Genomic DNA, 22475 nt, shown 5'->3' with positions numbered 1-22475 from the left:
TACATAACCTTTTTTGTCTATACTTCTAAGAAGTTAGTGTTAGAAATTAACTAAACACCATTAAAAATAATAAAAATATACAAAATTTTAAAATATAATATATAATAAAATTATATAAATAATTTAATATTTGTAAAAAAATAAATTTTCACTCTAACTAGCATAATTTTAGTTTTTAATTAAGTTGATAAATGATTTGATACTAAATCCAATTATTAGTGATACATATTACTTATTTTGGATTTAAAAATTAAAAACAAATTGAACACATAGTAATCTCTTAATCAGTTTATAAAATTAAAAACATCATATTTATGTAACAAAATAAATTTCAATTAATTCTTTAACATTTTTTTCTTATGAAAACTTATTTGTAATTTTTCGTATATAATTATTGATTGAATAATTGAAATTTTCAAAATCATATTTTTTAAATTTTGGATTTAATTTTCAATTTCAAAGACCAACTTCGAGGACTACTTCCATGTACCTAAGGTTTTTCCATTTTCTTTAGCTAAAATTTTATCAATCAAAGGGTTATAAAATATTATTTGTAGTTCAACAGACCATTTGTCTTTAATTATTATCGTGAAAGAATTTTTCATGTACAAGTCATTGCCATATACACATTGTGTGAACTTTGTGATCATGCTTTTATCTTACACACATGTTTGATTGCTTCAATATCAATCCACCACAATGTTTTATCATATTGTGTCATATTAATAGCAGAAATCATGGCAACAAGTTTTTCGTTATTCATTTTTGAAATGTCCTGGCTTACCTCAATGGTAGCCTGATCTTTTCTTTTTTTTTAACGTAGGCGTTCTAGCAGTCTGTTTAAACCTTCTCTTAGATGGTTTAGTTGTTTGTACTTTCTCTATAATATGCACTTTGGCATTTTTAAAATCCAGGTTCTAATTTTGCTTTCAATATTCTTCTTCAATACGAAGATAATTTGTCAAAACCTCAAGAAATATTTCCTTGTTCTTATGATTTAGACTTCTTTTAAAGTCTTTTCAAGATGGAAGAAGTTTGTTTATAAAGGAGAATACAACAATCATTTTATCTATTTTCATATCATATTAATTAAACTGATTCAACATTCTTTTAATATCATGAAAACATTCTATAACAAGAAATTTGATAATTATTGAAACAGCTAACAAGAAATTTTTTACTTGTAACATCTTCGGTCATGTAATCAGCAGTCCTATTTTTGCCTTTCTCAGGTTGCTGCAACAGATTTGTTTTCATTCCTTTTCAGTCTTAAAGTATCCGAAACATAAGTAACGTTCAAAGTTGATAGACAGAAAAATGCATATTTTTCTACCATCATTAAAAACTGTCACCATCAAATGGATCAAGCTTGACAAAGTTAGAAGCCAACTCTCTTAGTGTTTTACTTTCATGTGTTGTAGCAGCCATCAGGAAAATGGCTACAATGTTAAAATTTGTTAATGCGAAACTTCAATGAGGAAAATCTCGAATACATGAATGCAACATGAACAACAACTCAAACAGAAAAATGAAGCAATAGGACAAAACTCTAACATGTGTATCAAACCACTATATTTAAAGTCTTATTTGCCAGCACCTGTACTCTGTGTTCAAATGAGATTCAAGCAAATGAATCTCAAAAACACAATGAAGCTTAGTGACTATTTGTGCTTTGCACTGACGAAAATAGTTCACTAAACACATATTAGAGTATAACAAGTAAATTAATTTCTATAAAGAATTTTTGCAATAATTTTTTATAAAACAATCTAAGAATCACAGAAGATGGAAGAAGAATATAAAGAATTTTTGAGAATTTTTTAGTATATTTATAGGAATTCTTATGCCTCTATAACATAACTTTCAATAGCTGTTTTTTCTGAATAATCTTATCTGTAAAAGAGACATAATTATTCAAGTAACATAAATATAATTATTGAAGTAAGAGATACAATTATTCAAATAACATCTCTTAAATAAATATAACATTTTAAGTAATATTGCTTAAATAGTTGTAATTCTTTATAAAAATAATCAAGTGATATAATATTTCTTCAAATACTTATTATTATTAATAGCCCTAACTATTGATCAATAATAAAAATATATAATTTTTGATTAATTACACATTTTCATTCATAGTTATTGGAACACTATAAATATTTTACTATCTACTTTGCACGATTTTCCCTTTGGTGTCGAAAGGGTATTTTAGCATATGATGGGGTTTCGTCATGGCTGTCTTGTTGGGAAGTGAATAAGGTTTCGTTGGTTTTCAGGTATTATCTGGGTTTCTGTTAGCGTCACTAAGCTATTTTTAAGTTGAGAGTGTTAAGCAAATGGAGTTGTATTAGTTTGAGTTCAATGGTTCCTACATGATCCCGGCTGAAAATAAGAGTATTCCAATCCAAGATTAAGGATGGAATTAGTTGTCAGATTAGCTATTTTAGAATTCGAATATTCCTGGTTAGTGGTTACTTCATTCTACAAATCCCAAGTTTTTTTTATGTTTCTTCCTTCTGACTTTTAAAGCAATAATGGGTGAAGTTAGTTGATTTGGAGTGAGCACATTTAAAGATCAATACATTAGCACTAACTGCCCTTTTGTTGTCCCATGCATTAAGGAGTGCATTAGTTCCATGTAGTGGTGCTAAACATGTGCCTATTAGTGCTTTAATTTTAGGAAATAAGTTAAACCATGTTTCACATCTTTTTGGGGTCATGGTAAGGCTAGTGGGCTGTTTTGTTGTTAGTAATGGTTAATTTAGTGATAAACTTGTTTTCATGTTGTTGATTACGGCTACGTTAGTAGACCATCATCCTAATTTTAGTTATTTCTCATGTAGGGTTTGCTCCAATTTCAAATGCATCCTTTCAGTTCAATCTCATTCTTGTTCTTGTCACTTCTTACCTTTTGCCTTGCTCATTTTACTTGTTCCTAAACAACCCCATCAAAAACACCTTTGTTTTAAGACTCTTTTTAGTTTAGCTTCTTTTAAATGGTTGTGATACCGTTAATTGTTCTTCCTTCTTGTTGGTTCTCCTCACAGCTATAATGTGTATGCATCAGCACATTAGCATACAGATGGAATCATACATAATCTTTCTCCTTCATGCCTGCAATTATGCTTGTACCCGATACTAACTTGGTTTACCACCAATGTCTGCATGGCTTGTTGGTTTTAACTTTTGGATGGTGTTAATCGATACTGCTGCAAATGGCAGTGTTGATCACATGTTAGCTAGATTGCTGGATTGTTATCGAAAAGAATTTTCAGGAATATGACTACTTCGTATATGATTTTTAACTATGCTATCACTTGTATCTACTTTATTATTTACAATGCTCTTACAATACAGTTATTCTTGAACATGTGTCAGGTGATAAATTATCTACTGACTGGGATAAGGCATGGTCAAATTTCAAGAAGCAAAGCAAAAGGTCGTTTTTCTCAGAGTTTTCTCCTAGTAAGTATGTCACCTGGAATCCTAAACAATCAAACTATCCCTTGTCTGAAGAGGTTAATCCCAAATAAAAAGAAATCTCGTGTTATGGACCAGTCCAGGATTTACTTTAGTAGGGGTTACTTTAGTAGTCTTATTCCTTTACTTTATACCATTCTTGCACCAGTTAAGTGATCTATTTTTCCCTTTGGGGGAAACAAAAAGACACAGATCATTTGCTGTAAAAGTATTGTAAACCAGAATTTTGTAAGTAAATTCAGCTACTGCTTGTCTTACAGTCTGTTTGACGAGGTGTTGGCATAGTTTTCGCATTCATAGAAATTCAATATTCTATTGCTAAATAGAGAAATTGCTTTGGACAGGTTAAGAACTTATGATGTTAGTTATTGATGAATGGTTGCAGGCTATCTTGTATTCATTTGACATGGTTTAGGAAGTAATGTAAGGGAAACGCATTCTCAGCATGCGTTGTTCGAGGTTTCCCAGTCACTTTAGTCTTGAATGACTATGAAACATGTTTTCTTCCATTGATTTACTGTTGATCCTGTTGAAACAATAATTCAGTTCATTTGACCAATCACAACCTGCTATAGGTTGACAAACAACAGTTGCATGAAATGTCGAAGAGGATGATATAGGAGGTAGTGAGGTCCTAGGAAGTACTCATGTCAGCCAATTACTTGGCACGATTGTTGTCCATTCGATGATTATGTCTGAGGTTGAGCGCAGAATAAAAAATTCAAGCAAATTACAGCAACCTCCACCAAAACTGGCCAAAGTAAGGTTTGGTCATGTGAATTCCTTGGTCTTTTCCGTGTGGTTCCCAACACCATAAGAAAGTGGAACTAAGACCCAAAATTGGTTTTAAATCCTGTCCTGCTTCCACCTATAATCTTGTCTGGGATTCTGACAAAAGGTTATTTCATAAGTCATTTTCAAGGTAGACAACGAAGACATGAAATAATAATAGGATTATTTGAGCTTGACATGGTAAACGTGTGGGCTTTGCACCTTTGTTAGCTTCTGTTGGAAACTAGATTTTTGTTTTTTCATTTTTAATTCAGAGTAGACCATCAAAGCTGAAAGGCACTTAAAAGTCAATTGCCAATGATTCCATACATGAATGTGTTGAAGTTAGCACAATTAATCATATGTACATAAGCGCACAAATCTTCAAAATGTCATCAAATTCAAAACATAACAAGGTAATTCAGCTGAGAGTAAAACAAAAAAAAAAAAAAGGAATTTGGTGAGTCAGGAAAACTAAGTCAATTGCTCCCCCACCAGTCTACCCTTTTCCCTAACAGGAGAAAAAGAAAACAAAAAAAAGGAAGAAGCAAGGGAAACAAGCTAATGGCCCCTCAGTATATAAGGTATCCTCAACTTTCCCACTTTGCATTCACAATTTGCCAAAATTTGTAGCTCAGTTTGATCAGTTAACGCTAATATTTTCTTTTCTCTGAAATTCCTTCAAGTCTGTAACTTGGCTATGGAAAAGGCAGAAGGTGAGGTAAAGCAAAAAAGGGTACCTCCAAAAAGAGGGCAGATCAAGGTTAGAATCATATCCATTATAATGGAGTCTGTTTTAAGAATAGCATCAAAAGTAGGTAGAAGATTGCAAAGAAAGAAGAATAAGGTGGCATTTTCAGAGAACAAATACAGCTTCCAAAAACCAGATAGTCATGGTGATTCTTGATTGAAGCTTTGCTTACCCTTTCCTGCATTGTTGCCTGCAACTAGTGCTCTTCAATGAGAATTCTCATGTAGCTGTCTCTTTCTTTTAATTATCATCAACATCAATTCTATCACTTTGATGTACTCTCTTTCTCTCTTTATCAGACAATGCTTGGTATCAAATAAAAAAAAACTCATCTGCGTCATTCATTTTTGGCTCTAAATTCCCAAATTGCTTGCTTCCTTTTTGTGAAATGCTTCAATGCTTCAATGGCAAAAAAGAAGGCAACGTTAACATTTCAAGGCTTCATTTTTATTTGGTTAATAAAAGAATTAAAAAGTAGGGAAAATAAAAGCATCATCATGTCTGGTTTTGGCTGCATGAAAGTAGAACTTCAAAACCAGCTGCCATGGATGAAACATAAGCATGATTAACTGTACGGGCAAAAGGATCCTCAAATAATTGGTGTTGTGTATTTTTCTTTATTTAAGTCCAAAGATAAAAATACTTTTAGAGACAATTTTGGAGGCACATGGGGACAAGAATTGTCAAATATTATATGTTCCAATACCAGATATTATTTTTTTACTCGATTACTTTTCTGTACTTTTTTGGCTAAGAAGTAGGATATTTTGGTTGGATAAGGTGATTTTTACGGAAGTTTATTACATGCTTATTTCTGGTATGAAACAGACAAAAAGATGGTGTTTGAAATTAATAAGAAAAATTACTCCCTCCTTTTTTCGACTGCCTCCATCCGCTGCTACATGAGTTTTAACCCATGTGTTACGCTTTATTCTACCCAATATCCATTTTCATACCTATAAGATTTTGATATTTTAAATTGATTTTTAATAAAATATAATGACTAGATTAAATTATTAAATTTAATTAATAATTTTAATTTTAAAAATATTTATATGTAAGTAGAATTTTTAAAATTATTTACTATGAATTAAATGATAAATATATAATATTTTCAAATTTATCAAAAATGATACATCAAAACAACACCAATAAACAAAGAAAGAAAATCGAATTTATTATGAACATATTTACTTTATATATTTTAATATGCCTTCTTAATATATTTAGAGTCAATTATCCCGAACATAATATGATTTCAATATTTTTAGAGTAAATCATACTCTATTTATTTTCAACTATATACTAAATAAAAATTTAACGATTTCATCATCAATTTATCATATTGATAAAATTACCATAAGAATTTTAGTATGTCACCTCAAAGGTAAACAAACTTTTACATTGACCCGACAAACCAACATTGTGTTCCTGACTAATCTTAGCTTAACTTTTTCTTTCTTTAACCACATAATTTCACCTTTGAAACATTTTCTTTTAATTTTAAGAAAATAGATTAAAAAGATATAATTGGCTACACATCTCTATATTATGACTTAATCTTATAATTGAGTCTTCAAAATATGAATATCATATTAATCATGCTTTTTTATTAATTTAAAGATGACTTAAAATCAAAATTTAAAGATGACTTTGAATATGAGACAAATGATTTCTTTTAGCGTAAGAATTAACTAATTTTAATTTACGATTTTTTTTTACATATTAAATATAAATTGTTCATGCTCAATTTGTGATTAAAGTATTTTAAATCTACTCTATGTTAAGTCTAAATTAACATTTAATTTAGATAATTTAGATATACGAATTCAATTAAATAGCTAATTTAAGATTTAGAACATATTTCAGTGACCGAACCCAAATAAATAGTAGTAATTAAAATAATGTGCTGCCTTTGCACGGGTGATGTTGATAACCCCATACTAAAGGGCCCATGAATATTGAAGCACTTATCTGACTGGAAAACGACGTGAATTGTTCGGCTCGTGGATAACATCGAGACAGTATTTACTGTGTCAGTTGCTGTTTGCTCTTTGTAGATGGAAGTGGAGCTCGTTTTCTAGGTTGAATTTTTTCCCTTTTGTCTCCTTTTCTTTGTCGGTTTTGTCTTGTTGAGTGTCGTAAACTCCATTCTTGTTTGTTTCTAACCTTTTAAAGGATGTTTAGACTTGATCAAAATTGTTTTTTTATTTATTTTGTTTTTCAACATATTTACTTAACGAGTTCAATAATTAATAGTCCGCATTTCGTAGATCCATTAAGAGTACATACTGGAACAAGTAGATGAAGCAAAAATGAATGGCAGGCATATAGCACTTTCCGTACGGCAAGGTGATGAATAATTATGCCTTTTCCAAATGGTGGGAATTAAACATCACCTTTTCTGCATATCGGATATATATGAATGCATCTTCTTTGATCGACGACACTACAAGTAATGAATATAAAGCAGTGTAAATGACGTTAAATTAATACTGCAACGACTTTTATTCCTCAAGAGAGTATATCATGCCTATGTGCTTTTCGAACTTCAAAGTTTAAAAAAATAATAATAATAAAGTTAATGAAAAACCAGTGTAGATTGGGATAAACCCAGCATCTAAAATGGCAGTTTCACCATATGTTCATGCACCACTAGGCTTATAGGTAATGAACATTGTCTGCTAATCTGCCAGGATCAAAGGGAAGCTAAGTCAGCAGTCAATATCATAGAGTTGATTCTTTAAACTGCATGTAGACCGAAGACTCTGCTCCTCTCAAGTTAAGATGACAGTAAAACAGAAACAATACATGTTAGATATGACTACTTAGAAACACCACAATCATGGAGGAGCTTTTTTTCAACCTCACTCCCTCTTAGGATCAAGGAAGGGTAAGATATGAAACCTAAAGATCTTCAGAAGCAGGGCAGTTTTAAGATAATTAATTACAAAATCCGTTTTACTGTTTGCATTCCATTAGTTTTATTGTCAAAAATGGCTTGTGATGGCATGATTTTATGGAAAATGATCATAGATTCAGGGCCAATATGTTTTTAAGTTATAATGGCAGCAGTAGTTACATTTTACCTCTGAAACCAATGTACAGCAACTTTTGTCCCGTAAAATTCGGAAACTTTTGATTAATGGCAGCAGACGGCAGTTGTTACATTTTACTTGGACCTTAATTGAGTGAAACTTTCGATTATTTACTTATTTTACGAGAGTTATTTTAGCATTTAAGCCTAGATCATTTAAATGAAAAGAAAATGATAAAACTCCTTTCTATTTCTGTTGTATCACACATAATCGGAAAAGAACAGAAGAGTTTACTGAAAATTCCCAAATATACACTATGATAGATTATAAACACGAAATTTCACTGAGATTATAGGCCCCATTTCTTATGAGCAACAAGCTTTCAAAATGTCTTCAATATCTGGATCATCCCCTGCTTCTTTGTCCTGTCAAGGGAAATGGATTTTAGAGCCAATGTCAGGGAAAGAAGGCTGTGAATCAATGACAAGTTATTACATAATAATTAATAATGGTTTCAGTTGAAATAGTTGTTAAAATTCACATTATCGTTATGCCAAGAAAATTTTGTGGCGGGTTTTGTCATCTTTTCAGGCAAAATACCTTGTGAATGTATAAAATGTTGGTTTTTCCAGGACCTGCTACTAAAATTCCACCTTGCTGCCTGCAAAGTGAACAATGTGTACAAGTTATGACTGAAAACAGTCTTTCTGCAACACTAGACAAATTAAATCAAGGCAGAAAATCATTCTTATCATACAGATTTAATCTTATGTATAAATTGAACAAGTGACAAGAGCCATTCTATGACTTCCAGGAAAGGCAGGAACCACATGCAAACTTAATGTTCTGGTCTCTAGATTCGTTGTTCAGGTCATAAGCAGATTGAAATGTTCATTGACATCCAGGAAAGGCAGGAAGGTGTCCACAAAAAAAAGAGTAAAATATTGAAGTAAAAATTTAAAGTTCATCCCAAAGATAACATTTTTTGCAGAATGTATGTGTCTTATGCAAGACTAGCTTGTGAATGTCGGCGTTGATTCATTAATAGGGTAATTGTAATAAAATGATCGACGTACCAGCCACCTCTCTTAACAGTGTCTTCCTCAAAAGAAAGCTTCCAGTCTTGTCGGTAGCCTTCCATGTACAACTGTATTATTTTAAGACCTGCCTGCCATTCAAGAAAATACCTAAATGAGAAAGGTTGCTAGAATCACAGAAATCCAACATCATTTCTAAGAAACAAAAGCCATTAATTGTACAATGCTTCCTTTTTTACATACTTTGGGGGTAAATGTGGTTGTAACCCCAGAAACAAATCTTAGTGCATTGTATGATGAGTGGCTCGGATCTGCATAAACCTCTGAACCAAAAGCAACAAGATAACACCACCAACTTATCGTCAATAAGTGTTAATAATAAGATAGCAAAATAGATGCAGAACAGGAATTTTTTCGGTACCTCCTTTGAACTTAGTTTGCTCTGCAAATGTTTTCGCCTGCATGGGATAAAAGCAGTAGTTATAACAACTATCCAGCCTAGTTCATACTTTCATGCAACTTATAAGGTCTGATGAACTTGCCAAGTGAAATTTCATGGATATATACATAAGCCACCAAAATTAAAACAAACTACATGTATTAAACAACCCATATAATGTTGGTGCACTTGCCTGTTCAATGCTTCCAGGTCCAATTAAAACAAGTGCAGCACCTGATTTATCCATTACATCCTGCCATCATTATCAGGGCTATGTTTATAAAGATGACATACCATCAAAGTATGGGTTTTCGAGTTGGGGATTATTATTATTATTAAGCAGTAGTTTACCTTCTTGGAGGCAAGATAATCAGCCCGTTTGCGGCAAAAGACACATCTAAAAGCAATGAAAGACTCAGAACTATTAGGAATCTTTAGTTAAAAAGTATCAAAATCCATACCCTACACTACAAAGATGCAAATAAAAATAACCACCCAAAATGGCGAGCAAATGCTACAACAGCTTTCCGATCTTTCCACAAATCAGAGATGGGGATTCCATTGCCGTTCAAATCAAACACTGTGACCGTATCCAACAAATCAACAGTATCTTCACTCACTGCAGAAGATTCCAGTCCTGTTAACAAAACCAACCACTTCCAAGTTCAACCCTTTGATCAGCTTCGAATTAAAGAAAAAACCTGCAGCAGCTAAAGGAAGAAGAAAATTGAACACTTTCCGGTAGAGCCGGAGACGGCGGAGAGCACCGGCGGATTCCGTGGCGTGAAGAGTTTGTTCTCGTTTCTACGGTGTTTGAGACCGAAACTCAATGGTTGGTTGGGAAAGAGGCGCGTCGAACGATGATTGTGGTTCCCGTTGCACTGGAAAGTGTTTGGCAAGAGATTTGTCGATAGGGAAATCGCCATGTTTGTGAACTGTGAACACTAATTCGTTACAGACAAAAAAAACGAAAAGTTGCACTAAAATTGTAAACCGTAGATCCGTAGGCTGTTTTATGGCAGCCGTTCTAACACGTGGCAGATTTAGGGATTATAATTAAACCATGTACATATGATGATTACCGTTCAATTTGCCACGTATCTTTTGTGAACTTTCCGATGGATTTGTATTCTCTGTTTAGTGCATAGAAATTAATGTTTTTGTGACAACTAAGGAGAAAACAGCTTTACAGATAGTAAATTGGATTTCAGAAGAAAGTAGTCGGTGGGGTATTAACTCGATTTATATGAATATTGTTAGAAGAAGAATGGGAGTTTGAATGTGCTAAAAAGTATTATCCTCTTATTTATGAGTTAGATAAACGTATTTTCCTCTTATTTATGTGTTGAGGAGAATATATGAATGGCATAATATGAACAAAAACAAATATAATTAAAATCGAGATTATTCAAAAAATATAAATACATTATTTCTTTTGAATACGCTTTTAATCTAGTTTTAGAATGGCTTGCACATGCGTTTAATCTAGTTTTAGAATGGCTTGCACATGCGTCTAGTTAAACTAAAACCAATTTTATATACTAGATGAAGTACTGATGTTTTAGAATGGCATGCACATGTGTCTAGTTAAATTGAAACCAATTGTATGTACTAGATGAAATATTGATGAGATATAACATGTTCTTTTGGGTAAACTTAAAATGATTACTGTTAACAATTTGATATGTGTATGATATGTGACTCTTTCAGTGATATTTAAGCTATTTTGTGATGTTATGAAATTGAAATGATATAAATTAAGAGTATTTAAATTATTTTTTAAATTGAATTTTAATAGTTTTGCTTCTAGATATCGATACCTAAAGCTCACGTATTAATATCAATTATGTGAGTATTAATACCTATAACCTAAAATGGCGCAAAAAATGATGTTTTTGCTTGTTCTATGAATTTGGATAAAGTGACTTAAATGTCAAATGATGTATCTAAACATCAATATAACATAGTTTATTTGAAATCTTTATTTGTTCAAGTAAAAGTGTTGCATTCATCCTCGAAACTCAACTTGCATTGAATTCAAAAGGGGAAAGGTCAACAATATTAAATCAATTCCGCAAACATTATCTATGATTTTCTCATAACTTAAAATGGTCCATCTCCTCTTGGACTTAGTTTATTCACTCGTTTGGAAAGAAAACATTCCTTGTACATATACACCAAAATCCAATCTCTAAGCTTGAACAATACTTGCTTGCACCCTTTACTCGTATAGTATACATTAGGCTCATTTTTTTAACTGTCTTTCGAGCCTTCCCATGAATCTCCTTCACCAACTCAACTTTTCATTCACCATCTAAATTAACAATCGCATTTAAAGCTAAAGGGATTAAATCTAATGCAAACCATAGTAAATCTGGTGGAAGAATAAACAAAACAATTACAACCAAACTCAACAAAAGGCAATCATTCTTCTCATGGGTTAATGTTCTTACCCACTATAGCTTAAAAAAGATATCTCAGGACTTGATTTGATCAAATGTTTGAAGATAATAAATAATAAAGTAGTTTAGTATCGTAACTTACCCTATATAACACTATCTAGAAGTGATTAAGAAACCTCACATTGCAATTAGAAACAATAGTTTTGGATCCACAATATGGAAGACATCATCAATCTTGTGACAATCCACAACCACAAAGATGTTATCTCTTCCTCGCTTCGTCCTTAGCAAAGTTAAACACAAAATCCATTGAAGGGTCGAGAGGAATTAGGAAAAGAAGAAGAGTATTTAGACCACGCAGTATTAGGAAAGAAAATTATGGCTTTTCATTGCAATTTCGCTAAAACACTTCCTCCTCTGCGGACCATTATCGAAGTGTCGGGAAAGAATTCAAAATCAACCAAATATATATAACAGAGAGTAAATCACTTAAAAATTAAAATAGTTTCATATTCTTTCATATATTTTTATATGATTGATATTTTGATGATTCGACTACTGAATTTATCGATATAATTATATTTATTAGGAATATAAAATTTCGAACCCATCTGACATCTCTACCATATCAATCTAAAATATTATATATATTAATATTTAATAAATAATTGTAAGTAGAAAATTTAAATTTATATCAAATTTAACATGCATGGTTTATATGAATAGAATATATTATATCATTAAAATTTTAATCATACAAAAATATAATGAAAAGTGTAAAACTTTTTTAATTTTACACCTATGTAAATAGATCTCTTCTATACATAATTCAAAGGATAAGTTACGAAAGTAACAAAAAAGAAGAAAATATTTAAAAAGATAAATTAAAATAAAAGAGAGAGAGAATTTATCTTGCAAAACATCTAATCAACTTGTGATTAGAAAATTTTGATGAATCTAAACTTCAACAATAAAATCACACATGAGGCAAAAGATAATTTTGATGAATCAAATACGAAATTACCTTTCATGTAGTTGATTAAGACTCCTTTATATAAACACTCAAATAATGAAATTTTTAAAAAATATATAAATTCATAATAAAATAATATAAAATTTAGCACAAATAATTTAATCTATAATTAAACTCTATTTAACAATAAATTAGAACTCTTAAAACTAATTAAATATTCAAATTTACAAGTTTTATATAGAATAAATATTTAATCAATTAAAATAAACTTGGAAGAAACATGAAAGTTTAAAACTTAAGAACAACTACCGATGATTAAAGAGACTCCCAAAAGATGTTGTTTATTAGAATGAATTCTCGGTCAATTCTATAATATTGATCCAATAAATTTCTCGGACACGTGTTTCTTCAAAATGATGAGGAGCGAAGTCAGGGGTAAAGGCAATCAACTTATCTTTAATTGACCAACTATACTTTCAATGATTCGTTTACACCAAAAATTGATATTTTGATGTTTATGATTGGACTCTTTTGAATTATAAAGTTCATATTATAGTCATTATTCAATACTAGATAAATATATAAAAAAATTATATAAAAACTAAATATGATTTTAGTTAAGAGAATGAAGATTTTTGAGGTCTTAGGTTCAAATTTTATTACGTGCAAATATAGATATTAAATTGTATGTAAAATGTTGAAATACTTTCAATTTTTTATTTATAAATTCTCATTTTGGGACCAAATTTAGAGTGATATCAATTTAATTAAAATTTTAAATAATAGTTTAGATTTAGATCTATCTATAAGTTATACTGATCTTTAAAAAAGAATAATCATTACAGTTTGTTGTTTTCTACGATAGGTTATTAAATTATTAGTATGTTTATATTTTAGTCACTTAATTTCAAAAAGTTATAAAATGGTCTCTAAATTATTCAAATTTTTCTTTTAAATCCCTGGACTATTTGAAAGTTTTATTTAAATCACTAGTTGCTAAGTTTTTTTTTTTAATGTTCGACTAGTGAGCTCTAAGTGACGATTTAACGACTTAAACAGTGAATCAGTACCCATCGACTAGTAGAAAAGCATACATTAGATCCAACTCGATTTGACAGTCAGTGTCGGAGCTCGGAGACGAAAGTTATTTGAATTTCAGCTTGCATATTCGTGACATTCAATGACATTCAAATTTATTTCATGAAAAATTGTACTATAGAAAAGAAGGGGAACGAAAGCTTTAGATTGGTATAAGCAGTGCAAATAGAGAATGCCATACAACAACGATTTAACCTCTCAATGACTTAAATGAAAACTTTTAAATAATTTAGTGATCATTTTGTAACTTTTTGAAATCGAATGACCAAAACGTAAATTTACTAACAATTTAATGAGCTTAGATTTAGTTTACCCATTTTATTATTTCAAAATTTTTTGAGACAGCTGAGCCTGTCGGTTCGCAATTGGTAGCAGGGCAAGTTCATCGAAGCTTTCCCAAGACACCACTATCCAAAGCTACATTTACTATTTTATAAGATGTCAGTCTATTTTTGGCTGTCGTCGAATGTTGTTGTGTGTCCAAATTTGATTGAAGAACAAAAATATAAACTATAAAAAGATCGCGTCATTATGGATTACTTAACAAGCAATTAAAAATATTACTTTAACTGCTTTTTTGTTTTATCATATAGTATTGCTTTTTAGTTATTAAGTTAGAATTTATTTTCACATTTAATTGCTTTCTTTTTTTTTTAATTTAAGAAAAATAATTAAATTATATATTTTTTATTTGTGTAACTTTGATGACTGCATTTATTTATACGGAAATTCATTATACTCGTTTATTTAAAAATATATGTTTTTTAAAATTATATTTAAGAAACAAATTAAAACTTAACAATAAAAATATTTTTTAAGTGAATGAAAATTTTCAAGACTTTAAATTTTTCAAGAGAAGGAATTTTGTATGAATAAGTGAGAAATATTTTGAAATAAAATAAAAATTATTGAGAGACAAAGCATGAATTTTGTATTAAAAACCTGAAATTGAATTGTAACATTTTTAGAAGGACTAAAAATGATAATTAACAACATTGCAGTTTGCAATAAAAAAATTAGAAAGAAGGGTAATGTTGTCATTTAGAAGGCCACGACATTCTTAATCCCGTCTAACAGACTCATACTGTATTAAACAGTCACCTAGATATTTTCCCATAGTTCGAATCCAAGCCAAAATTGCGGATAGTTTTGTCATTTTGTAATAACAAGGTTACTTCCGTCATTAAACGCCACAAACTTAACGTCGTCATGACCACACTTCAACTATAACGGCATAAACCAGCAGATCCTTTGAAATGAGCAACGCAGCCTTTGACGTCCGTGAAAACGACGTAACCCTCCGTCTCGATATTCTCCACCTCTTTAAACGCCACGTGTCGCATACGAGATTTCCAATATCTTTAGAGATGCTATAGTGACTAGCGAGCTCCCGGCTTTTGATTTTGTCCAGCTCAGCAACCCCATCGGCCCCAAATTTTTAGCCACGTGGATTTATCCGCCATCCTACCTGGAATTTCTGGAACGCTCTATACCTCCATTTTATCCACGTCAGCATGGATGGGCTCGTCTTAATATCTTCTTCGCTCTCGCGTCGCCTAAACTAAAGGTCGGCGATATCTGTTCCTCCCGAGTTTCTCTATTTCTCAGGCAGTCAATTTATTTTTAAAAAATAAAATCTAATCTGCATTAAATTTAGGAAATTTTTTTGGTAATAACTGAAAATTTTCATTTCAATGTAAAAATTACGCTTTGAAATTAAATTTTTTGCTTGAGTTTTGTGCTATTTTATTTTTAAATCCGGACATGTTTTCGATCCAGCTGAATAACGATGGTTAGTTGAAGCTTCGCGGAGGATTATCTTCATTTCAAATGCCTGTAAGTTCTTCAGCTTTATATCAGATTTGAAAAGATTTATTTGATTGAATTCTTTATGACATAGATTTCATTTTCTATTTGGAACTGCAAAGAAATGATACTGTAGAATATTCAAAATTTTCAATTTAGTAATTTACTTATAATTGTTGATAGCTTTAGATTAGGTTTTGGGTAGTAGTAGAAAAACTTTGCTTTAATTTTAGCAGCAGATTTTTGGTGCTTGATATTAGGGTTTTTGGCATAGAAGTCTTCAAAAATTTTACTTGTTTATTTTAATAATTTTAAACTAACTTGTGGTTACATTTTTATCTATAAAGATTAAGCTTCTTTTGTATTGTAACGGGTTTGTTCCTTAAAATGAGGAAAATATCGGGAGTTTTACTTGGCTGTTCTTAATGATTAGATTCTGGTGGATTATTTTGACGGGATGCTCTGTTGTTTTTATACAGGTTGAAAACAGCTTACGGAGTATAGACTTGGTTTCTGAAGATTAAACGGAGTTAAATTAAACGGAGTTAACATTTTCCTTGTGGTGGTTTGTTTAACCTTTTAGTTATGGATCTCTTTTTTGATTTGCTCTTGTTTTAGGTTGAACTGTCTGTATTTTCAGAGGTTTGACTTTTCAAAGACACAGCTATGGACTATTTATTTTTTGAGTTGAAGAAGGATTTTATTGTTCCAATCTTGGACTGTCCTTATTGTTTGTTACCAGTATTGTCTAATCTGATTTACAGGGAAGCGTCTAGATGAATGTTGATGGTGATGGTGACAAAGGGTTACGGGAACAAAATCATAGGCTCTATGATGGTAGCAAGAGAACTACAAATGGAGTTGTGGCTGAGGAGCACGTGATGCTGGAGGATGTGAAAGTTAACAAGATTGCACAAAATGTGAAAGATGGTCATGTTGGGGCTGTTCAGGCTCCTGCTATGCGTCAAATAGCACAGCAACAGTCTCAAAATGCAATGTGTTATTGGCAGAGGTTTCTGCATCTAACAACAGTTACAGTTCTGCTTGTAGAAAATGATGATTCTACCCGCCATGTTGTCACTGCACTTCTCCGCAATTGCTGTTATGATGGTAAGTGACTCAAGTCTTTCAAGGATTATGACACACAACAATTTGGCTTTCTTTTTTATCAGTTGCAAAATAACAGATTTATGCCTCGGAATTGTTATCTTGGATATTTTTATCATGGTTTGGAGGTTATTCACTTTATTCTATAAATTATTAAATTTCTCATACATGCAACCTTCAAATATTTCAGGTCACATGGAAGGAAAGCTTATATCTCAACTAGTTTGATTAGATACTTAGCTTCTCTAATATACATATTGCTTGTTGAGAGCCAAATTTAGCTAAGCTTAGTTTGGCTTGCTATAGCGCTTAAAGCCTGAAGTTTTCTTATCGTACATTTCATCTTGTCTATTCATAGCATCACTAGAATAAATATTTTATTCGATTTTAATGATGATATTTTATGATACCTATTTTTTCTTATCAGTTATTTCATGTTTGATTCTTCTCTTTTTCTTTTCTGTCTACAAGAGATATTTATTCATGCCTCGGATACACTCTTCCATTCTGGAACTTAAATATTCAACTTATCATTTATCTGGTGAAATATAGGGGCTTATGTAGCCTGTGCTAACTTAAATATTCACTTCACATTCACAGTTGTTGAAGCTGCAAATGTATTGCAAGCATGGAAGATTCTAGAAGATTTAACGAATCATATTGATCTTATTTTGGCTGAGGTGGGAATGCCTTCCTTATCTGGCCTTGTTCTTTTGAGCAAGATTATGAGCCACAAAACACGAAAAAATGTTCCTGTGATCAGTAAGCCTCCAGTCTCTTTTGCCTTTTGTAAATTCTTCTAGTATTTTTTTATCCAATTCTTGCTTTCACTTCGAGGTCTTTTTAGTATATACTTTTAACTAATATTTTTGATGAGATCTGAATGCAGTGATGTCATCTCAGGATTCTATGAATCTAGTCTTTAAGTGTTTGTCAAAAGGTGCCGTTGACTTTTTAGTGAAGCCTATTCGAAAGAATGAGCTTAAGAACCTTTGGCAGCATGTTTGGAGGAGATGCCATAGTGTGAGTTCTTCACTTCTTCAGATTTAGCTTCCCTATTTACAAGTAGAGATTGCAAAATATGTACTAGCAAGTTTTTCTTTTTGTTTCCTGCTTTATTTTTAAGAAAATAGATAAAATATTTGAAACAAAAAGCATACTCCATTAGTTTATTTTCCAACCATATGAAGAAGGTAACATCTAAGATGGGTATTTGATTAGGAAAACTTCTAGTTGTACTAGTTTGTTTTGAAAAAGAAAAAACAATAAAAGCAAAGAGATGGAGAATTGGATTACATTTATGTTTTCGTAGTTTTCTTTGTCACATGATTATTTTTCTGCTCCCTCAGTCTAGTGGTAGTGGAAGTGAGAGTGGAACACAGACTCAAAAATCTGTGAGATCAAAAAGTGTTGAGAAGTCTGACAACAACAGTGGAAGCAATGATGAGGAAAATAACGGGAGCATTGGTCTAAATATTGGAGATGGTAGTGATGATGGGAGTGGCACTCAGGTATTCAAAACCTGTCCTTCAGTTGCATTTTTTAATAAAAAAAAAATGTTTTAAAATCTAGTAGTGAAATTTAAGCCTTGGATTGTACTGAACTATATAGTCAGCAACTTTTACATCTGAACTGCTCTTTCATTTATTTATATCATACTGCAGAGTGGGAAGTTTTTTTTTTTTTTGTTTATATTAATTTATAATATTTAAAGATATTTGTTTTTAGTTGTAATGGACTTTCATAGTTTAATTTATGATGTGTAATGTTTCGCTGAAGCCATCATGAAACGAATTTTATAAGTCATGGACTACATTAAGCTCCGCCTGTGCTAACCTTTGCTTAGGAAATAATGTACATATTCTCAAGAAAAGAGAGCTGTTTGGTGTCTGAACTTTGTATATATGAAAGAACAAACAAGTAGGTTCTGAACTCCTAAACTCCAACGGCATTATTTATTGTTTGCCATCAATTTCATACAGATACATGTATAACATTGTAGGTATTATGTTTTTAGAATAAACATTATAGATATTATTGGTAGTCTGCACGAATTATTTTATTCTTTCCAAATTTAGGGCTAACTATCTACAAATGCTACATCCTCCTAATCACTTTGTGGTATTTGGGCTACAACCTCTGATTCCTCATCCTTAACAGTTGAACTTCATCACTCTCGAAACTTGGATGAAAAGGTCACAAAGTTGTTATAAACCTGTAAATATATGTAGTGGAAAACTAATACCTGTGCTTTTTTTTTTTTTTTTTGCAGAATTCTTGGACAAAACAAGCAATAGAAGTTGACAGCCCTCGTCTGGTTTCACCCCCAGATCAAGTTGCTGAGTGCCCTGATAGTACATGTGCCCAAGTTGTCCATTCAAATGCAGAATTATCTGGGAAGAAGTGGGTGCCAGTTGCTGCAGCAAAGGGGTGCCAAGAACAAGATGAACAGCTTGGTAAACATGAATTTCAAATGTTTAGCTTGAAGTAGGTTTGGATTGAGTCATCCATTTCAAGCAGTAAGAAGCTGGAGCTCAACTTGAAACTTGAGGCTCAAGACTCAATTGAGGCTCGATTCTAGATAAAAATTGAACTACTTGAGCTCGTTCAACTAGGCTCGTTTATCTAGTAAAGATGAGTTCATTTCCCATACTCGACTTCAAACTCAACTGTCTTAGTTGAACTCAAGCACGGGTTCCAACAGTGATTTTTCTGATAGTAAATAAAAACAATAAACATATACTAAAAGAAGGGTTCGATTAAGCAAGCAAACGACTCAAGCTGAGAACTAAGGTACTCAAACTCAGCTCTTTTAATAGCTTGAGTTGCCGAGCTTGAGTTCTGCTCAACAATGACCAAACTGAATTCAATCTTTTGTTGAGTGGAACCCAAGTAGCTTGCAGGCAGTGTCTCATTACACCCTCAGCTTGAAGCATACCATGCTGAGCAACATCTTTAATCTTTGAGTGCCTTTTTAACTTTCTTTCTTTTAATGGCAGAACTGCCTTGTCTCTCTTCTCTTCTTTTAGCCTTATTGATCCTTTCTATTGCAGACAATGTTGCAGTGGGTAAGGACCTGGATATAGGCATGCCTAGAAATTTAGATTTACAACTAGAGTGTCCAGTTGAGGTCCCAATGAGAACAGTTGGAGCTAAACAGATTAACCTGCTTGATATGAGCTCCAGTAAATTCAGTGAACAGATTGGGAAAAGGCAGCTGGACCTCAATAGTGAAAGCCCATCAAACAAACAAAACTCTGAGGCTGCTAATCAAACTGGAATTACATCTAAGACTACTGATCTTAAGAAGGAAATTGCAGAGAATGAGGATTCAAACAGGCTTTCCAAGATCCCAGATGGCAATGATAAAACCATCAATGATTCTAAAGAAGCACCATCTGTTGAACTTGGGTTGAAGAGAATTAGAGGTGTTAAAGATGCTGGGACTGTAGTTAGGGATGAGCGGAATGTTTTGAGACGATCAGGCTCTTCAGCATTCTCAAGGTATGAAGTAGAGACTAATGCATTGGAGCATCAACTACAGTGAATCCCAAAAAAAGTACTCTGTTGTGATTTGTTGAATTCTGATTAGTTCTGACAATTATGTGTATTACCTGCAGGTATAATACTGCATCAAATGCAAATAAGGTTCCCGTTGTCAACATTGGAAGCTCGTCTGCACTTGATAGTAATTTAGAATTGACAAGAAAAGGATCAGTATGCGATAACCAATCTCATTTGGTTAATTACCTTCCCAATCAAAGCTCAAATGTCGGTAGCAATAACATTGATATGGGCTCCACAACTAACAATGCTTTTGCCAAAGCAGCAGTTGATAAGAATAAGTCAGCTGCATCATCCACTGTCAGATCTTTGCACCCATCATCTATTTTCCAGCCAATGAAAAATGATCTTTTAAGTGCTACTCAAAAAGTTGTATTTGACAAGGCTGATGATGTAACTACTACAGCAGAACTGGCTCAAGCTAGAGGCATTCACCACGAACTGCAAATGCTACATCCCTCAAACCATTATGATCAACATCACCATCTTACTCATGGTATGCAAAAGCAGCAGCAGCGGCAGCCACCAGAACATGATGATTTATCTTTGAAAAAATTGGCTGCAGATGCTCCTCTTTGTGGATCATCAAATGTGTTGGGTGGGCTGGTTGAAGGAAATGCTGCCAACTACAGTGTCAATGGAAGTGCCTCAGGTAGTAACCATGGAAGCAATGGGCCAAATGGAAGTAGCAATGCAGTCAATACTGTAGGGACAAACATGGAAAGTGATAATGGAATAGCTGGGAAAAGTGGAAGTGGTGATGCGAGCGGGAGTGGGAGTGGGAGTGGAAGCGGCAGTGGTAGTGGGAGCAAAGCAGACCAGAGCAAGTCTGCTCATAGGGAAGCTGCTTTGACCAAATTTCGCCAGAAAAGGAAAGAGAGATGCTTCCAAAAAAAGGTAGCTTACATCGAGCAGTTTAATAATATTCTAGTTAGTCAATTTCTACTTAAAAATCTTCAAGCCACCAGCACATCATGCCATATATTTCTGACATGCACATATTAGATGCATGAGAATTATGTAAACACAATATTTTGTTTCCATTTTGACTGAAACTATTTTCTTTCTATCTCATCGAGACATCTTCCTACTCTATGGGAATTGGTTGCACCTCTTTGTTTGTTTGGTTTTGTTTTAACACTTCGAGCTGACTAATTTCGGGATCTCAAGAGTAACTTTTCTTAATACTCCCTTTTTTTTCAGGTTAGGTACCAAAGCAGGAAACGACTAGCAGAACAACGACCTCGCATCAGAGGTCAATTTGTGCGGCAAACAGTGAACAACAATGACCCAGCATCCAATGTCAATTCATGCGACAAATAGTGAACAAGAAAAAAAGCAGAACAAGAGATGAAGTAAACCTTCTTGCTGGTACTGCAAAGAGACCGGTCTAGACTATTTGACAATGTTAGTCTTGATGAACTGTGTTTTATAGCTATAGACCTTCCTCTTTTCCCTTTTTTTTTTCTTTTAATTTCATAATTTGTTGTTATGAACATAAATTGTGCATTAGGGGAACTGGAGAAGGTAGAAGACTTCTATATTAAGACCCTATTTGATTTGGTGTGCTGGATTCATGAACATCATTGAACAATTGGGTGCTTTGTAAACCATTTTATTCATGTTCTATTGATTAGTTTGTGGTGTTCCTTTAACCGTTGCTTCATTCGCGAACCGTCCTTGATTAAGCCAATATCCATGAACATCATTGAACATCATTGAATTACTAGACTATGGTTTGATTAAGCCATAGCCCTTCCCAAATGCCAATATCCATGAACATCGGTAAAGCCCAATTGTTCTTGAAAGACATCTCTATTATCATATTTTTCATGTGAAGGTCCAGATGAGACCATACGTTACCCGAAATCATCTAAAAATGATATTCCATTTTTAATAGCCATTTAATTTATCTTCCGAGATAAGGAATGATTCAAGGAACCATGAACAGCCTTCACTCTTGAACGATGAAAGGGAAAATTATGCATTCACATCATTTAATTTTA

At 32.4% G+C, this 22475-nt stretch overlaps 2 protein-coding genes and 1 long non-coding RNA gene across 18 annotated transcripts; 2 read left to right on the top strand and 1 right to left on the bottom strand.

Annotated features, from left to right (window-relative positions):
* The first annotated feature begins 4463 nt into the window (after nucleotides 1–4463).
* Nucleotides 4464–5349, top strand: LOC107890363 (uncharacterized). The gene is made up of 2 exons (XR_001681931.2): nucleotides 4464–4838; nucleotides 4941–5349. It is a non-coding gene; the product is annotated as an uncharacterized lncRNA (long non-coding RNA).
* A 2925-nt stretch (nucleotides 5350–8274) lies between these two features.
* Nucleotides 8275–10510, bottom strand: LOC107889732 (thioredoxin-like protein AAED1, chloroplastic). Of its 2 annotated transcripts, XM_016814276.2 has the most exons (9): nucleotides 10259–10508; nucleotides 10015–10156; nucleotides 9871–9916; nucleotides 9713–9772; nucleotides 9502–9538; nucleotides 9324–9403; nucleotides 9120–9211; nucleotides 8644–8704; nucleotides 8275–8468 (listed from the first exon to the last, which is right to left on the bottom strand). In XM_016814276.2, the coding sequence occupies exons 1-9, from the start codon at nucleotides 10443–10445 to the stop codon at nucleotides 8409–8411; spliced, it is 765 nt and encodes a 254-aa protein (XP_016669765.1). In that variant the 5' UTR covers nucleotides 10446–10508; the 3' UTR covers nucleotides 8275–8408. The 2 variants fall into 2 exon arrangements, with proteins under 2 accessions (XP_016669765.1, XP_040932783.1); XM_041076849.1 differs by lacking the exon at nucleotides 8275–8468 and having other exon boundaries at nucleotides 8643–8896; nucleotides 10259–10510.
* Nucleotides 10511–15381: 4871 nt separating this feature from the next.
* On the top strand, nucleotides 15382–22124 carry LOC107889731 (two-component response regulator-like APRR7). 15 transcript variants are annotated; one of them, XM_041076837.1, is made up of 11 exons: nucleotides 15514–15559; nucleotides 15772–15828; nucleotides 16278–16360; nucleotides 16563–16908; nucleotides 17506–17667; nucleotides 17795–17928; nucleotides 18255–18416; nucleotides 19178–19361; nucleotides 19959–20409; nucleotides 20526–21366; nucleotides 21673–22124. In XM_041076837.1, exons 4-11 carry the CDS (start codon nucleotides 16575–16577, stop codon nucleotides 21790–21792), a joined length of 2388 nt encoding a protein of 795 aa, XP_040932771.1. In that variant the 5' UTR covers nucleotides 15514–15559; nucleotides 15772–15828; nucleotides 16278–16360; nucleotides 16563–16574; the 3' UTR covers nucleotides 21793–22124. The 15 variants fall into 15 exon arrangements, with proteins under 15 accessions (XP_040932772.1, XP_040932778.1, XP_040932777.1 ...); XM_041076836.1 differs by having other exon boundaries at nucleotides 15517–15559; nucleotides 16278–16363; XM_016814274.2 differs by having other exon boundaries at nucleotides 15518–15661.
* The last annotated feature ends 351 nt before the right edge of the window (nucleotides 22125–22475 follow it).

This window comes from Gossypium hirsutum, chromosome A09, assembly GCF_007990345.1.
Source record: "Gossypium hirsutum isolate 1008001.06 chromosome A09, Gossypium_hirsutum_v2.1, whole genome shotgun sequence".
Classification (NCBI taxonomy): Eukaryota; Viridiplantae; Streptophyta; class Magnoliopsida; order Malvales; family Malvaceae; genus Gossypium; species Gossypium hirsutum.
This window is presented reverse-complemented; position numbering and strand designations above follow the sequence as displayed.

Bases quoted from the DNA above. Each gene is read 5' to 3' on its own strand.
- LOC107889732 (XM_016814276.2), bottom strand. From the start codon at position 10,445: ATGGCGATTTCCCTATCGACAAATCTCTTGCCAAACACTTTCCAGTGC. The intron at 9,773-9,870 runs GTAAACTACTGC...TAATGATGGCAG, and splicing joins ATTATCTTGCCTCCAAGAAG to GATGTAATGGATAAATCAGG. The intron at 8,705-9,119 runs GTACGTCGATCA...TTCACTTTGCAG, and splicing joins ACTGTTAAGAGAGGTGGCTG to GCAGCAAGGTGGAATTTTAG.
- LOC107889731 (XM_041076838.1), top strand. From the start codon at position 16,575: ATGAATGTTGATGGTGATGGTGACAAAGGGTTACGGGAACAAAATCAT. The intron at 16,909-17,505 runs GTAAGTGACTCA...TCACATTCACAG, and splicing joins CCGCAATTGCTGTTATGATG to TTGTTGAAGCTGCAAATGTA. The intron at 20,410-20,525 runs GTATGAAGTAGA...TATTACCTGCAG, and splicing joins GGCTCTTCAGCATTCTCAAG to GTATAATACTGCATCAAATG.